A 19062-nucleotide genomic window follows, 5' to 3' on the forward strand; every position below is an offset into this window, starting at 1 on the left:
CCCCCGCCGCATCCCCGCTGCCGCCGCCGCTTGGTTAATACGGGCGGGGAACATTAAAGCTTTCATTTGAATAGTTATAGTGTTTGCCACCGTGCCGCGTATAGACACTCCCCCTTGCTCGGGTGAACTGTCCAATCCCGAGCAAGGAGGAGTGTCTATACGCAGCGCAGCGTGAAACACTACAGCTATTCAAATGAAAGCTGTAATGTTCCCCGCTCGTATTAACCAAGCGGCAGCGCGGCAGCATGTAGGTAAGGGGGACATGGCTGCATATATGGGGGGGACATGGCTGCATATATGGGGGGGACATGGCTGCATATATGGGGGGGACATGGCTGCATATATGGGGGGGACATGGCTGCATATATGGGTGGGGACATGGTTGCATATATGGGTGGGGACACATGGCTGCATATATGGGGGGGACACATGGCTGCATATATGGGGGGGACACATGGCTGCATATATGGGGGGGGCATGGCTGCATATATGGGGGGGGCATGGCTGCATATATGGGGGGACATGGCTGCATTTGTGGGGGGACATGGCTGCATTTGTGGGGGGACATGGCTGCATTTGGGGACACATTTTTAAAAAAAGTATCGGTATTTGGTATCGGCGAGTACTTGAAAAAAAAGTATCGGTACTCGTACTCAGTCCTAAAAAAGTGGTATCGGGACAACCCTAATTCTTGCATATCAATGCTCGGAGTTTGTCAGAATTTGTGGGATTTTTTGTTGAGGATTAACCACAAGTTCTCAATGGGATTAAGGTCTGGGGAGTTTCCTGGCCATGGACCCACATTTCAATGTTTTGTTCCCCAAGCCACTTAGTTATCACTTTTGCCTTATGGCACGGTGCTCCATCATGCTGGAAAAGGCATTTTTCCTCACCAAACTGTTGGTTGGGAGAAGATGCTCACAGAGGATGTTTTTGTACCATTCTTTATTCATGGCTGTGTTCTTAGGTAAAATTGTGAGTGAGCCCCCCACTCCCTTGGCTGAGAAGCCCCCCACACATGAATGGTCTTGGGATGCTTTACTGTTGGCATGACACAGGACTGATGGTAGTGCTCACCTTTTATCATTGGAAATGACTTTACCCCAGTCCTCAGCAGTCCAATCCCTGTACCTTTTGCAGAATATCAGTCTGTCCCTGATGTTTTTTCCTGGAGAGAAGTGGCTTCTTTGTGGCCCTTCTTGACACCGGGCCATCGTCCGAAAGTCTTCTCCTCACTGTGCGTGTAGAGGCGCTCACACCTGCCTGTTGCCATTCCTAAACAAGCTCTGCACTGGGGGTGCCCCGATCCCACATCTGAATCAACTATAGGAAACGGTCCTGGCGCTTGCTGGACTTTCTTTAGCGCCCTGAATCCTTCTTCACAAATGAGGTGGAAATGTTCTTTTATTGGATTAAAGGGGTTTACCACCCATTTTTTAAGTTTATTAAAAGTCAGCAGCTACAAAAAGTGTAGCTGCTGGCTTTTAATAAACTGACACTTACCTGCTCCAGCATTCCAGCGACGTGCCGGCCGGGGGTCCGCTCCTCTCCCCCCCTCCCCGGCCGGCGTCTTCATTGTCACTGTGGGCACCCGGCCGTGACAGCTTTCGGCTTCACGGCCGGGCACGCACTGCGCATGCGCGCGCGGTGCGGCCCAGCGCTGCGCTGTTTGATTGGACAGGCGTTTTGCCTAGGACCTGTCACGTGTTCTAGGCGATCACCTTCAGGGAGGGGCTGCCATAAGGCGATTAAGCTTAATCGCCTTTGCAGCCCCTCGGCGGAAGGAGGAAGTGGGACAGGAAGTCCCCTTCTCCTAAAGCCCCCACTCCCCCCCCCCAAAAAAATTACATGCCAAATGTGGTATGTAAGGGGGTGAGGAGTGGGATAAGAGGAAGTTCCATTTTTGGGTGGAACTCCTCTTTAAGTTCATTTTCATGGCAAAGAGGGACTTTGCAATTAAATGCAATTCATCTTATAACTCTTCATAACATTCTGGAGTAAATGCAAATTGGCATCATAAAAACTGAGGCAGCAGACTTCGTGAAAATTAATATTTGTGTCATTCTCCAAACTTTTGGCCACAACTGTACAGCCAAAGCTTGTTTGGCTGTAGTTCTCCTATGAATCAAAGAAGTGCAATTCGTTCTGCACTCATGTGATCCGTTTTCAGCAGATGGAAGGCTGAAGCCAAGGGGGAAACCCCCTAAAATGTGATCAGTAAAATCTCCGGAGTACACGAAGATCACAGGCATATGACGTGTCCTGGCAAATCCCAAAGACAAACTTCACCTCGGTTTAGGAGAGGTGGGACGCACCCAGGAGAAATTATTCTGTGTGTACAGAAACCTCACAGAGCGCCCCTCAACAGCTCCTCATCAAAATGTCCCTCCAATCAGAGTCCGAGAATACTATGACATCACACTGACCTCACAGCTCCTCTTCCCAATGTCCTTCCATCTGGCACTTTTCTTTGTATTCAATGGTCTTAGGATGTGGGCGGACCCTTAGCATCCTCAATAGCAAATTAGGATGGCTGGTGCTGCGTTGTGTGTAATGGTGTCAAAATGCCTTTTGCCTACATTGTGGGAGACCTGTGTGGGTAAATCGTATCTCAATGAGGCTGTAATAAAATTGAGACCTGACCAGAGAGGTGAGGAGGATTCTGGGAATATCGATTGATTTTACTATTTGTGTTCAGATCTAGAGTTTTCCTCCTGTGAAGTCTGGAGATCATATGACCATCACATTGCCTCCACCTCCCTCCCTGATAGAATAGAGAAATACAAAGAAGATTCTAGAAGTCACCAGAGAGATGATGGAGGAGAGGTGAGCGGTGCCGGGAATTCTGGGACATTATCCAGTAACAGACAAGGGATGTGTCTGGATGGTGACTGTATCATTGTGTGTGTCAGGTTCCTATAAGGTGTCAGGATGTCACTGTCTATTTGTCCATGGAGGAGTGGGAGTATTTAGAAGGACACAAGGATCTCTACAAGGACGTCATGATGGACAATCAGCCGCCCCTCACATCACCGGGTAAGAGGAGACTTTATTGTAAAGGAGAGAGCAGTACGGAGGCTCCACCTAGATCCCCCATCATCTGATAAACACATACACACACTGACTGAATACATTGTTTCTGTTTCCTACAGATGGATCCAGTAATGGGAACCCACCAGAGAGATGTCCCCGTCCTCTGTATTCCCGGGATTCCACACAGGAAGGTCACACCATCCCTCACCATCATCAGGTAGATGAGGAACAATTATTGGTAGTTCTGATTTATACACACCATGTTTGTTACAAGGAATGTTTTATTATATATTCAGAGTGGAAATCTCAGGGATGATAATATTAATGTTAAAGAAGAGTATAAAGAGGAGGATGAGGAGTATGGAGTGATGGAGGAGATATCAGAAGGATACAAGGATATGATGGAGCCACCTAATACCAGGAACCCACCAGAGAGATGTCCCCGTCCTCTGTATTCCCGGGATTCCACACAGGAAGGTCACACCATCCCCCACTGTTACAAGGTTGGTGGGACGGAGCATCTAGAACATGGACACAGAGATGATGTGTGGATTTGTTATGTGATGTCACAATATTAAAGCTTATGTCTTACAGATGATATTTTCTATCCAACTCTTGGTTTAGGGTGAAGATCTGATGGATATAAAAGTTGAGGTTAAAGCAGAAGAAGAAGAAAAATATGTGAGGGATGATCAGCAGTCTGTAGAGGAGGATGGAATAACCAGGCTAATTATAGAGGAGGACACTCCTACAGAGATCAGCACAGGTGGGTCATTAACAATAAATACATTCCTCCACCCATACTGCTCACTGATTGGTCCAGAGTAGGGCGGGGACTTGGTGATATCGGCCTGTAATACCCTGGTCACTTTCCTGAGCTGTGTTCCCCGTCCTGTATTCCTGTATTCCTCTCGGATAATCTTCCTTCTCTGTGCTGCAGACACAATTTATGTATCTAGACTGGATTTATGGAGATTCTGGGGTTCAGCTGGCAGCAAAATGTTCATTTTCACTATAGGCGTTACTAGATCTAAGCACCTGGGGTCTTCGGTCTTCTGCCCCATATCGAGTATGGCAAGATCTCTGGCGGAACAATTCTCCCCGGGTTACTTGCTCTGATATATCTTACACTATATTTTTTATATTGTACATTACATACTCCTGATTTCTGCTCTCACCCCTCTAACCACTGCTATATATATACACATAATATAAATTCTCTTTTGTTACACACATCTTCCACCAGCTGGACCTTTTATATCTGATGATTTGATTGGAGCACAGACTTTTACATGTTGATAATAATGTGATAACATCCTCAGACTTTGTAACCTTAAACATAAAGTGATAATGAGGGAGGAGTTATTAACCCAATGATGGTGGTCTTTAGGATCAGTCCAGTCTTCATCTTGGTTGTTCCCCCCATCCTCACTCTCTGACCTCTGGTGGGGATCAGCCCTGCTGTTATTCATGGCTAAATCATGGACTAAATAAGAAAGTGCAGGACTTCTTGTGTTGAGAAGATGACAATGAGTGATAGAGGGGGTGGGGACACTCGTCCTATAATCCCCTCATCACTGTCACTCCTATAAAAGACAGTTCTCGTTGTTTCCTCACTCTCTGACTAAGGTCCATGAATAAAGAAATGATCTTGTAGGAGATCAGAGGACCCATTTACTAGTTACCTTGAGGGTGGAATTGTAAGATCCTCAGAGACAAAGCTGCCTGATGTGGGCGGAGTCCTGGTTTAGGGGAACCAATCTGCTCATGTCTAGTAATAATCTTTTTATTTCTATTTTAGTAGATGGACGGGAGATGAGGAAAACCTCAGAGGATTATCTCACTTTGTCTCCAGACTGTAAAGTAGAAGATGAGGACATCACACAGTATAGTCCAGGAGAAAACCCGACTACCTCAAATGTCCATCCGGCACCACACAGTGTAGATGGACCATCGTATTCCTCTTATCCTGAGGAACCTCAGACTGTGCGGGACGGTGCCGTCTTTCCAACAGAGAAGAGGTTTTCCTGTACTGAGTGCGGGAAGTTTTTCCAATTTAAATCCCATTTTATTGTGCATAAAAGATCTCATACGGGGGAGAAGCCGTATTCCTGCCTTGATTGCGGGAAATGTTTTTCAGTGAAGTCCCATCTTATCACACATCAAAGGTCTCACACTGGGGAGAAGCCATATTCCTGTTCTGAGTGCGGTAAATGTTTTAAACAAAAATCAGAACTTGTCTCACATCAGAAGTGTCACACAGGGGAAAAGCCATTTTCCTGTACTGAGTGCGGGAAATGTTTTAAACAAAAATCAGTACTTGTCACACATCAGAGGTCTCACACAAAGGAAAAGCCGTATTCCTGTCCTGAGTGTGGGAGATGTTTTTCAGATAAATCCAATCTTTGCAGCCATCAGAGATTGCACATGAATGAAAAACCACATTCCTGTCCTGAGTGCGGGAAATGTTTTGTACAAAAATCAAAACTTGTCAAACATCAGAGGTGTCACACCAGGGAAAGGCCTTACTCCTGCCCTGAGTGCGGGAAATGTTTTTCAGATAAGTCCAATCTTTACAGACATCAGAAATTGCACATAAGTGAAAAGTCATATTCCTGTCCTGAGTGCGGGAAATGTTTTTCACAGAAATCCAATCTTTGCAGACATCAGAGAATGCATACAGGGGAGAAGCCACTCTCCTGTTCTGAGAGGGAATTGTTATTCACTGAAGTTCTGTCGTCCTGTACATCAGGAATTCCACATGGGCATGGCTATGATTAAGGCTACACGCCAAAACGCGTAAAGCCCTGTATTATTTTGTGCCACACCTGGATTAATAAATTAATTTAATGGGGAAGATCGAGCTGCTGGCTTTCTTTCATCTACAGGGGTGACAGTGAGCTACTCTGATGACAGGATGTAAAAAAAATATATAATTTTTTTAAAATAAAAAATAGCAAAAAAGCTGTAAAAAGAAAAGCTTTTGCAAACTCCAAGCAGATGTTCTGTGTCAATCTTTTTATTAAAGTTTTAAAATCTAAACAACTGCCATAGTGCTGATCTATAAGGATATAGGTGCCTCCTGCATGTATCCTTACCTGTCAAATATCTCCCCTCTGTCTGTTATAAGAACTGAAAAACTGCAGATTCTGTGGGTGGATCTGTTGTCTGGAGCTCGGTGGGTGGAGTCGTGATGTCAGTAGACTTCCCGCCCACATCTACACTCCCCTTGTCAACATGCATTTTTTCCTATGTATTTCTTACACTGAATTCTGCTATGATCACTAACATCCAGTCAAAATCCAGAAAAGTAACCACATGACTTCAGAAAAGGAGTGGGGGTGGGAATTAAAAAATAATGCCTGTCTCCGGGCTAGTGCATGAGATATGTAAATAACCTGTCATTCACAGCAAGGGGGCCGAACAGACTAAGGTTTTTCTCTGTAAGTCCGTTTTATCTCACTGAACAATAAGAGGATTGCTCGGAGCTGGATTAACTCTGTGTGGCAAGACTGGGCACAGATGATAGGAAATCTTATACTGTACATTGTGACATCAAAAAAATAAATAATAATTTCGGCTTTACATCCATTTTAGAGTTGAAAATATGTTTATTGGTATTTTAACAAATGAAACAAACAACATGAGGTGTCGCAATCCAAGAACAGTTACAAGTGTGCTGGGGTAAAGAGTCAGCCAAATGGCTATCGCCCACAGCGGGACTCTTACCAACGTGTAACACGATAAGAACAGTAATGACTACAACATGAAACAACAATTAGATGCGACAATAAGGGCCACATCGAAGTTAGCAGGATTGCAACCAGAATTTCTAGTAGGGGAACAATAAAACCAAAAGAAAAAAAAAATGACAAACGGGACAAAAACCGAAATGAAAATGGGAGATCAAGAATCTAGGGTGTTGCCCTGGCCTGCCCCAGTTATTTGGGATTCTCGCCGCAGACTCCGCTGTGGGGGAATCCCAAACTGCCTCACTTTTACTCCTACCCAGACCCGATGGTCTGGGCAACTATGGGTATTAAACTACTCAAGGACATAACTAGTTACGGGGACCTGCTCACCTTTGACCAGCTTAAGGCTAGATTTGACCGAACTCCTATTTTTTCAGATACATACAGATTCGCCATGCATTCCGGGCTCAGTTCCGGGAGAGGGCGATTGAGTCCATCAGGTCGTCTCTGGAGGACATGCTCATGGAAGAGGACCTTTCAAAAACTCTGTCTGTCAGCTATAAAGAAATGTTCAAGAAAAGCCCGGCGGCCCTGACCAAATGCAGGGAAAGGTGGCAGAGGGAGGTCCCTGGTATAGACAGGGAAGATTGGGATGACATGTGGGTCTGCCCCTTTCAGCACTTGGTTTCGGCGAGGGATAGGTTGATACATTTTAAATTTTTGCACAAAATTTACTTTACCCCAGCGAGACTCTCCGTTTTGTTTCCCTCTGCTACCTCGGAGTGCTGGAGGTGCTCCTTCTCGCCGGCTGATGCCAAGCACATCTTTTGGGAATGCCCGCTGATAAAATTATTTTGGGAGGGGGTGGTTTCTTGTCTGAAGGATATTTTACATGTTCCGGCCCCGTTGTCGGTGCAGGTGTGCCTTCTGGGCCTGGTGGAGGACGTTGCCCCCTCCAGGGCTCACAGAACGTTGCTAAATATACTGTTATTTTATGGGAGGAAGGCCATATTACTTAAGTGGAAATCACCTGCCCCGCCGGGTATAGCGTTCTGGAAGAGCTTGGTGAACTCGATGATGCCCTTCTACAAGGCGACCTATCTCTCTAGGGGATGTGAGAAAAAGTTTAATAAGGTCTGGCGGGCATGGTTTGATGCGGATTCCACCGCAGGGTAGGGTGGACGATGGCCGGGGAGTCACACTTTTGTCCTACATACTCTACTTGTGCAAAGGATGAACATGTCCATGAGATGGTGATGGAGGGGGGTCCGTCCTGCTCCCCCCAGGGGTCATATCCGCGGCGAGGGTGGAGACGGACGGGAGAGGGTAGTTAAATACATTAGTCATGGACCTTATACCTGCCTATAATTGCCTGTACTATGATTGGGTGCGTACCGGACTCTCATCTTCTGCTGGTACAAGTGTTGGAGGTGGTGGTGGACTGAGTTATGGGGTTACGGGAGGGAGGGGGGTGGTTGGGGTCGGGGGTATGTTTAAGTAGGCAGCTACCTATGTTAGGTAAGGTGTCAATGTTACGACCATGTTGGTCGTGAGGGTCATGGTGTGAGCCGTGGCACTCTCTTTTTCTTCTGTGTATGTTTGTCATGTGTGAAAACTTTTAATAAACAGAATTTTCAAAAAAAAAGAATCTAGGGTGTTAGAAGGTAGGAAAAGTGAGAAAGAAGAAGAGGGGGGAAGAGGAAAGAAAAAAGAGGAGAAAGCTAGGGAGGGATCAGAATAAAGAGTTTGAGTTGCTGATAGATCAGTCAGAGGAGATAATATAGGGTGTGCGGGGAGAGGGAGACCCAACTTGTCCCAGGGCAATGAAATATATAGAAGCGATCATGTCTGGGATGACAACATGTTCGCCAGAGTGTCAGGAGGAGAAGCAGAGCCAGATGAGCCACAGCAGTTTATAATTATCAAAAGTCGTTATCAAGAGCCAACATCTCCTCCATTCTCATAGTGTCGTTCATAATTGAGACCCAGCGTGACAAGGGAGGAATTGTGGTCGACTTCCAATAGGAGTATATGTGGTATCTCGCGCCAAGAAAAATTAATAAAATAAAGTAAACTAGAGCTGCTACCCAAAATAATCAAAAGATTATAACAGTGAGAAATATGGGGGGAGGGTGCGCTAACAAATACAATTAGTGATACATACGCTTCCTGAAGACATTCACAACGAAACGTATGTTGAGGCGGTACCTAACAACGCACGCTAATTCGTCACTTCCTGTACCGCTGGTTTCCGATCATCGCCGATGTGGAACGCACGCTCGGGACACGAGTGTATTACACAGCGCTCAGGACCTACCATCCGATCCTACGCGATTGAGCCTCAGTGCTGGGTTTGAGGCACCTCAAATAGTAAGCGGCCACTTGGCTCCCTCTGTATACATTTTTATTAATTTTAAAAATAAACAATTTACACTATGTTTGGCACCATTCTGTTTTACATGCATCTACTGGGATATCTTTGATTGCAACAACCATCACTGCCAGGACGTAATTGATCATACAGGTTAACCTGTCAAAGCTTTAAATGTCTCCTTTTTTGGTATCAAAATAAGGGGCATTTCCATCTGGTAAGGAGCCATCTTATTCATTCACTTCGGGTGTTTGTCAGCTTAATGGTGAAGGTGGAACACTACTGATTTGATTGGAAGCACGCAACTGTCTTTAATCATTGAGGACTGCTTATGGAATTTTTTTGTCTTCATGCATGTATTGGACTTATTCATATCATTTGAGGTCACATACTATGTTTGGCACAGCATTATTGAAAAGTCACAAGCAGTAAGCAATTACTGCACTCAAGGACATTTTTACTAGATCATCTAGTACCACTAGGTGTTTCAGTATTATATATTTATTTCTTGGCACATGATATAAGTATGTATCACTAATTTTATTTGTTAGCGCACCCTCCCCCCATATTTCTGACTTCCAATAGGAAGGTATGAGCTGTCTCGCTGAGGACATGAAGAAACGGAGGAGATTTCGCTTCTGGGTTTACATCCACTTTAAAACGAGGATAAGGGTCCGACTGTAGGGCCAACAATACAACAAAAAAGTAAAAATAAACAATTTAAGCTATAAAGAGAGAGAAATAAGGAAGGAGAATAAGAAAACAAGTAAAGAAAAAGGGGAGAGGAGAAAACAAGGAAAGAGAAAGAAGAGAGTGGGAGCCCGCCCATCCAGAATCCCATCCAGCCATCAAACCGGTGTCAGCCACAGGTGTCCGAGACCTGAAGATAAGAGAGCCAGGGGTCCATATCCTTTCAAATAGGACACAGACTCGTTTTTCATGTAACATGATCCAAGTAAGCTTTCACTTCATTAGGGCCAAATAAAAGAGGCTGCAATGGCTATTTTGGAGGAAGGCTCCGGCCGAAAAAAGGTTGGCATTTTAGATGTTGCACTGCTGTTAGTGCTCAATAAAGATTTAAAAAGAAGCAATCGAGTTGCCGGCATTTCTTGCTATTTTGATATTTATGGGACACAACCAAGGCTGAGCACCGTTATTCAGCTCATCATTCTACAATCATGCGGTAAAGCTTGGGTGAGTTTTTGGCTACATAATGGCTATTTTCTCGAGTCGTCTTCCAGGACGGCACCTTGAGAGTAGACTGGCTTCACCTGACAGGAAACACAATCAAAAAGAGGTTTAAAAACCCCGCCCCTCCCCGTGCACCTCAGTTCATGATTGTGTTTCCCCCAGCGAAACGTTTTTTTGTTTTCTAAAAAGACCTAAGGCCTGGGGCTGGTGGTCCCCCTCTTGGAAGGTGAGCCATGGGTCCTGGGAGGCCTTGAGCTCAGTGAGGCTATTGCCTGTCCAGAGGGTCTCCCCGTATTGAGGGGGGGGGGAGCTGAAGGAAAACTTTGTTTGGAAACCCCCCCCTGCTAGGTGTATCTGGGATAGTGGCTACCTCAGAACACCTAGGTGGCTGGAATCCCTCTCTCCCGAGCGTCCTCCTACCTGCTGGGCCGGGTAAAGACGCATCTCCGCGCTGTGGACTCGGCTGCTGTTCTCCCAGGCTCGTTTCTCGGTGGAGCCAGCATTTCGACGCTGCATCGATGGCGGCGCATGGTGATGACGCACTTCCAGTTCCGGTCTTCACCAAAATGGCGGCCGCCATCGGCGTTAGCTCACACGCACGGAGCGCAGCAGGGGAGAGAGTGGCGCCCGATTCGACGGTGCCATGGAGCGTGAGGACCGCCCGGCACTAACCGCTGCTGCAGAGGAATCCACCAGGGGTGAGTCTACCTCCAGAAACTGCATTGGGGCACTTGGACTGGGTCCTTATTCCCCACACACCCCCCTTCCCTTCCCCCTACTCCCTTTGTATTAAAGCCTTGTCTTTTACTTTCAGGGGAAGAGGTTATTGCCCAGGGGGAGGCTTCTAGTGTTTCTGCTAAACATACATCTAAAGCTAAAAGATGTGGGAATTGTAGCATTTAAGCTAGCCACAGACTATTCCAAGCTTTTGTGTGCTAAGTGCATTCAAAAGCTCACAGGGAAGGAAACTTCGCTAATAATGAAAGAATTCCTGACGGTTCAGTCAGAGATGCTTTCCACATTAAAAGAGTTTAACCACTTGCCCACCAGGTAAATTCTGGCACTTCTCTCCTTCATGTGAAAATCACAATTTTTTTGCTAGAAAATTAATCAGAACCCCCAAACATTATATATTTTTTTTTAGCAGACATCCTAGGGAATAAAATGGCAGTCATTGCAATACTTTTTGTCACACCGTATTTGCGCAGCGGTCTTACAAGCGCACTTTTTTTGGATAAAAATCACTTTTTTTAATTAAAAAATAAGACAACAATACATTTTGCCCAATTTTTTTTTATATTGTGAAAGATAATGTTACGCCGAGTAAAATGATACCCAACATGTCACGCTTAAAAATTGCGCCCGCTCGTGGCATGGCGTCAAACTTTTACCCTTAAAAATCTCGATAGGCGACGTTTAAAAAATTCTACAGGTTGCATTTTTTGAGTTGCAGAGTAGGTCTAGGGCTAGAATTATTGCTCTCACTCTAACGATCGCGGCGATACCTCACTTGTGTGGTTTGAATACCGTTTTCATATGCGGGCGCTACTCGCGTATGCGTTTGCTTCTGCGTGCGAGCTCGTCGGGACGGGGCGCTTTAAAAAAATTTTTTTTGGTTTTCTTATTTATTTTTATTTAGTTTTAGAATTTTTTACACTGAAAAAAAAAAAAAAAAAATTGATCACTTTTATTCCTATTACAAGGAATGTAAACATCCCTTGTAATAGAAAAAAGCATGACAGGTCCTCTTAAATATGAGATCTGGGGTCAAAAAGACCTCAGATCTCATAATTAGACTTAAATGCAAAAAAATTAAAAAAAATAAAAAAGTCATTTTTTCAAATGACAAAAAAAAAATGTTTCTTTAAGAGGCTGGGCGGGACTGACGTTTTGACGTCACTTCCGCCCAGCAGAGCTATGAGGACGGGTGAAGGAGATTTCTCCTTCAGTCCCGTCCCCGCTCAGCTGCCGGACACATCCGATCCCCTCCGCCGCTACCGACGGCTCCGGTAAGCGGCGGAGGGCGCGGGAGAGCGGCGGGAGGGGGGGGGCCCTCTCCCGCCACCGATAACGGCGATCTCGCGGCGAATCCGCCGCGGAGACCGCCGTTATCGTGTACACCACCGCCCCCTGAAAAGATGAATATCTCGGTTGTGGCAGCAGCTGCTGCCGTTATCGAGATATTCAACTTTAAAAAGGAGGACGTCTTTTTGACATGGGGCGGTGGTCAAGAGGTTAAGGAAGTCTTAAAAACCAAAGAACCTGATCCTCTAGCAGCTGGACCCTCCTCACAGGAAAGCTTATCCACCTCGGCTCCAAAATTGTTGAGGGCTAGGGACGTTCTTCTGTCAGACTCTGAGGATTCAGAGGCTCAGGAAGAAGGTCTCATTGATAGCCAGACAGATGAGGAGGATGAAGAACCATAGACCTGAAGGACGCCTACCTCCATGTCCCCATTTACCAGGACCATCAAAGATTCCTGAGATTCGCCATTGTTTTCCCTCAGGGGATCCAACACTGGCAATTCACTGCTCTTCCCTTTGGGCTTGCCTCCAGCCCAAGAGTTTTCATGAAGGTGCTAGCAGAGGTGGTCGCCTTTCTACATCTGAAGGGCATCTCCCTTGTTCCCTACCTCGACGATCTGCTGCTGTTCAATCCCAGTCGAGCACTTCTTCTCACGGACCTGACCACCGTCCTGACTACACTGGAATCCTTAGGATGGATTATAAACAGAGAAAAATCTTCTCTCCTCCCAGAACAGAGAAAGATCTATCTGGGATTCTTAATAGATTCCTTAGAGAAAAAGCTTCTCCTACCAGTAGACAAGGTCCAGGGACTCCTCTCAGTGGTCAGGTCTGTCAGGGGAACAGCAGATATTTCACTCAGGGAGATCATGAGATTGTTGGGACTTATGACCTCATGCATCCCAGCAGTTCCGTGGGCCCAGCTCCACTACAGGCCACTACAGGCCTTCCTCCTCTCCTCCTGGGACGGGAAGGAAACATCCCTAGACTCCAGGGTCTCCATTCCAGAGTCGGTAAAGAACACTCTGGAGTGGTGGCTCATTCCTCGGAACTTGGGAAGAGGCCTTCAGTGGAACCAGTCAAACCCCCTCAGGATAACCACGGATGCCAGCTCCTGGGGATGGGGAGCCCACATGGCGGGCCTACAGGCCCAGGGTTCCTGGGATCGACACCAAAGGGAGTCGTCTTCCAACTTCCGAGAATTATCAGCGGTCGGAAGAGCCTTGGAAGCGTTCGAGGAGAGAATCCTGAACCAGGAAATACAAATTCTCTCCGACAACGCGACCACGGTGGCGTTTCTGAACCATCAGGGAGGCACCAGGTCCCGTTCGCTCCTAAGGTTGTCCCTAGAAATTCTAGGCTGGGCAGAACAGAGGGTCCGCTCCCTGTCAGCAGTTCACATCAGGGGAGTCCTAAACCTAGAAGCGGACTTTCTAAGCCGCCAACCCATTCTCCAGGGAGAGTGGGAACTAAGTCAGGAGGTCTTCGATTTGGTATGTCATCATTTCGGCATCCCAGAAATAGACCTCTTTGCTCACAGGAGGAACAAGAAGATAGAAAGGTTCTTCTCCCTCTCCCGGGATCAGGGATCGGAGGGTGTGGACGCGTTGGCCCAGGCCTGGACATTTTACCTAGCCTATGCCTTCCCTCCCCTGAATCTGATCCCGAGGGTATTGCAAAAACTGAGTCGTTCACAAGGGAAGCTGATCCTGATCGCTCCCTGGTGGCCCAAAAGATCTTGGTTTCCAATATTAGAACAGTGGTCAGTACTTCCTCCCCTCCCTCTCCCGGTCCAGGTGGACCTTCTGCGGCAAGGGCCGATCTTTCATCCAGAGCCAGGCTTTTTCAGTCTGACGGCCTGGTACTTGAGAGGTGGAACCTGCAGCGGAAGGGTTGCTCAGAGAAGGTAATAGATACCCTCTTAGCGAGTCGTAAGGAAGTTACCAGGAAGATCTATGCCAAGACCTGGGGAGTGTTTTCACGCTGGTGCGCGGCAAGACAAGCTCCACTACCCGAAATATCAGTTATCTTGGAGTTCCTTCAGGAAGGGGTAGATCTAGGTCTAGCTACGAGAACCCTAAGAGTACAGGTTGCCGCCTTGTCCTACTTTTTAGACAAGAGGCTGGCTCTGGATCCTCTTATTAAGAGGTTCCTGACGGCCAGGGATAGGTTGTCTCCTATACAGATATCCAGAGTTCCCCCTTTGGACCTCTTCCTGGTGTTAGACCAGCTATCCAAACCTCCGTTTGAACCGATAGACAGCATTCCGGTTAGGCTGTTACTATTTAAATTCTCCTTTCTTTTGGCCATCACCACGGCTAAAAGAATAGGAGACATGCAAGCGCTCTCAATCAAAGAGCCTTATTTTCGTTTATTCGAGGACAGGGTAATCCTAAGTCAGGATCCCCTGTACCTACCTAAGGTGGCAACGAAGTTTCATAGGTCACAAGAAGTTATACTTCCTTCTTTTTGCGCAAACCCACAGAATGAAAGAGAACGAACCTTTCATTGTTTGGATGTAAGACGCTGTTTGTTAATTTATTTAGAAAGGGTGAGCGAGTTCAGACGCTCATCACACTTGCTAATCAACTTTTCAGGACAGAAAAAGGGTTGCCAAGCATCTAGAGCCTCCATATCTAGATGGATAAGACAGGCAATTTCAATAGCATACAGTAAGGCTGGCAAAACAGTACCTAAAGTGAAGGCACATTCCACGAGATCTATAGCAACCTCCTGGGCAGAGAGAGCAGGAGTTTCAGTGGAACAAATCTGTAGATCAGCAACGTGGTCAAGCCAGAACACCTTTCTAAAACACTACCGAGTGGAACTCCTGTCACCCCAAGACTTGACGTTTGGCAGAAGAGTCCTGCAGGCAGTGGTCCCGCCCTAAGGTAGGCCTGAGGGTTACTTGCTTATCTCTCAAGGTGCCGTCCTGGAAGACGACTCGAGAAAATACCAGTTACTCACCGGTAGCTGTTTTTCTATGAGTCTTACAGGACGGCAGGCCTATTTCCCACCCTGATGACTTTGTATGGTTTGTATTTTCATATACTGGTTCCCGTGCTCTTATGGTGGTTACTTTATCACGAACTGAGGTGCACGGGGAGGGGCGGGGTTTTTAAACCTCTTTTTGATTGTGTTTCCTGTCAGGTGAAGCCAGTCTACTCTCAAGGTGCCGTCCTGTAAGACTCATAGAAAAACAGCTACCGGTGAGTAACTGGTATTTTTGCTGCCAAGAACATGTAGTATATTAGAGTCTGTGTGGATCTCAAGATGGTTTTGACAGGTTAGTTGAGTAGGGCGATCCGAGGATGTTTTGTGATGTTAACCACTTAACCCCCGGACCATAATGCTGGTCAAAGACCACAGCACTTTTTGCGATTCGGCACTGTGTCGCTTTAACTGACAATTGCGCGGTCGTGCGATGTGGCTCCCAAACAAAATTGGCGTCCTTTTTTCCCACAAATAGAGCTTTTTTTTGGTGGTATTTGATCACCTCTGCGGTTTTTGCGCTATAAACAAAAATAGAGCGACAATTTTGAAAAAAAAATATATTTTTTACCATAATAAATATCCCCCCCCCAAAAAAAAAAAAAATATATATATATATATATATATATATATATATATATATATATATATATATATAAAAAATCCTCAGTTTAGGACGATACGTATTCTTCTACATATTTTTTGTTAAGAAAAATCGCAATAAACGTTTATTGATTGGTTTGCGCAAAAGTTATAGCGTTTACAAAATAGGGGGTAGTTTTATGGCATTTGTATTAATATTTTTTTTTTACTAGTAATGGCGACGATCAGCGATTTTTTTTTTTTCGGTACTGCGACATTATGGCGGATACTTCAGACACTTTTGACACATTTTTGGAACCATTGGCATTTTAATAGCGACCAGTGCTATAAAAATGCATTGCATTACTATAAAAATGACACTGGCAGGGAAGGGGTTAACACTAGGGGGCAGGGAAGGGGTTAAGTATGTTCCCTGTGTGCGTTCTAACTGTAGGGGGGGTGGCCTCACTAGGGGAAATGACTGATCGCTGTTCATACATTGTCAGGCATTTCTCCCCCTGACAGGACCGGGAGCTGTGTGTTTACACACACAGCTCCCGGTCCTCGCTCTGTAACGAGCAATCGCGGGTGCCCGGCGGCGATCGCGCCCGCCGGCACCCGCACGGGAGTCAGGGACGAGCGGGGGGCGCTAAGAGAGCCGACGTTATTGTATGGGCTCTCGCGCAGGGGCGGCAGGTCGGGAAGTAGTTAAAGGCCCTCTGATTCCTCCTGTATTATATTGTAATTGTACTGTCTTCCCCGATGTTGTAAAGCGCTGCGCAAACTGTTGGCGCTATATAAATCTGTATAATAATTAAAGGGGTTGTAAAGGTTTTTTGTTTTTTTTTTCGAAATGGGTTCCTTTAAGCTAGTGCATTGTTCACTTACCTTTTCCTTTGATTTACCTTCTAAATGTTTTTTTTCTTTGTCTGAATTTCTCACTTCCGGTTTCTCCTCAGTAAGCTTGCCCCCTGTTCTGGCTGGGGGTTAGTCAGCCAGAACAGCTTACTGAGGAGGAACAGGAAGTGAGAAATTCAGACAAAGAAAAAAAACATTTAGAAGGGAATTTGAAGGAAAAGGTAAGTGAACCAACAATGCACGAGCTAAAAGGAACCTATTTAGAAAATAAAAAACGAACCTTTACAACCCCTTTAACCATATTTTTATTTTATTTAATGCAAGAACCTGTGGACCCATTGCGTGTGGGGACTGTACGAGATCCAACTGTCTGTTATCTGAATGTATTTGTGATGATATGGATACATTATGCCTGTTTGACCACCTATAATCTAGTGGTCCACTGTTTGCGGTAAGAGGCTCGGTGTCTTGGCGTTCAGTGGAGGATATATTAATTCGCCTCATTTTGTCCTATATACACCGTGGGTGATTCCAGTTTTATGAATACGGACTCTTCATGCTAAACATCAGTGAACTTTTTAGATATAAAATAATGTTCTACCATTCTTATGCTTTTGTTTCTAGCGTTGCATATATCTGTATTTCCCTTTGTCTTATTGTTGCCAACAATTTTATGCTAGCTACTCTGTAGAAATCATAGCACAGTGATTAATCTTTATTTCTAATGTTAACCATAGTGACCGAATAGATTAAAGCGAGGGTTCACCCTAAAAAAAACATTTTTTTCTAGCATGCCATCAAGCATACTAGCGTGAGCTACAGTGTGCCTTTATTTTATTTTTTTGCGCCGTACTCACAGTTTAATGCCGTAGTGAAGTTTCAGACTCCCCGCGGGGAATGGGCGTTCCTATGCAGAGGGAAGATGATTGATGGCCGGCTATGGCGCGTCACGCTTCCCGAAAATAGCCGAAATAGGACTTGGCTCTTCACGGCGCCTGCGCAGGCAGCTCCTAGTCTGTGCGCCGTATAGCGCCGTGAAGAGCCGAGACCTACTACGGCTATTTTCGGGAAGCGTGACGCGCCATAGCCGGCCATCAATCATCTTCCCTCTGCATAGGAATGCCCATTCCCTGCGGGGAGTCTGAAACTTCACTACGGCATTAAACTGTGAGTATGGCGCAAAATAAATAAATAAAGGCACACTGTAGCTCACGCTAGTATGCTGGATTTAATGGTAGAAACTGGTTTCTTAGGGTGAACCACCGCTTTAAGGAAAGGACCCCTATCCAGAAACGCTGGACCTTAGGGCAGGTCCACCACACATAGAGGACAGAACCTACCTGGCCACAGACCTGCAAACAAGAGGGTGATGAATCCGGGTCCATCTTAGCAAGTAGCATCTCACAAAAACCTTGTACCCTGCCTCGATCAGGGCAACATTTACATTGAATACAAAAATAAAACTGCACATGTGAAAAGATTATTCAGTGTGAAAAAAAGCAGCACCACAAATGTGAGAAATTACCACAACAAAACAAGAAACAAAGGTGAGTTGCGCTACAGTGATTGATATTAATAATATTATAATTAAATAAACAGTCCAGAAAAATCAGTCTCTCAAATAATGGTCAAATGGCAATTTATATGAGTCAACTGTGGATAAGGTTATCCAATCCCTTCAAGTGAACACCACCACCACCACCACAATATGTTGGACTCTTACCAGAGAGCCTGGACCCTTTATTAGGAAGGGTCAAACAGACTTGATGAATATATCTCGGTAGGGGTTATCAGCAGGGGATGTACAAAGGAACCACTTCAGGAACAGCTCCAGAGCATCCAGGGCACTCCACCCAAATGAAATTCGTGTAGTCAGATCCAAATAAAATGATAGTGTAAAACAGGGCTCAAAATTTCAAGTCCTGCGCTACTAGCCAGGCCTTAAGGGTTACTCGCCACCAGTTGACCCATCCAATCCCTACCCTGCACCACCCCTAATTCTGCCCCTAAACATGCCCTCAAATTTTCTCATGAAATGACACTTGCATGTTTTATGCCAAATTAAGTTACAAACTTTATCAGTGCAGCCACACCTGTGCCCACCATTGCAGCCTCTGTCCACTATGCCCACCATTGCAGCCTCTGCCCACTGTGCCCAACATTGCAGCCTCTGCCCACTGTGCCCACCATTGCAGCCTCTGCCCACCATTGCAGCCTGTGTCTACCATTGCAGCCTCTGCCCACTGTGCCCACCATTGCAGCCTCTGCCCACTGTGACCACCATAGCAGTCTCTGCCCACCATTGCAGCCTCTGCCCACC

The 19062-nt window shown here is 45.9% G+C and overlaps 1 protein-coding gene across 1 annotated transcript in view; it reads left to right on the forward strand.

The window, feature by feature from the left end:
* The first annotated feature begins 10092 nt into the window (after positions 1–10092).
* Positions 10093–19062, forward strand: part of LOC120935495 (zinc finger protein OZF-like) — an 81014-nt gene continuing 72044 nt past the window's right edge. The window contains exons 1-3 of the mRNA XM_040347545.1: positions 10093–10290; positions 11102–11289; positions 12844–13140. Of these exons, the coding sequence (XP_040203479.1) occupies positions 10093–10290; positions 11102–11289; positions 12844–13140 (683 nt within the window). The remainder of the gene's footprint in view (positions 10291–11101; positions 11290–12843; positions 13141–19062) is intronic.

This window comes from Rana temporaria, chromosome 4 (genome assembly GCF_905171775.1).
Source record: "Rana temporaria chromosome 4, aRanTem1.1, whole genome shotgun sequence".
Taxonomy (NCBI): Eukaryota; Metazoa; Chordata; class Amphibia; order Anura; family Ranidae; genus Rana; species Rana temporaria.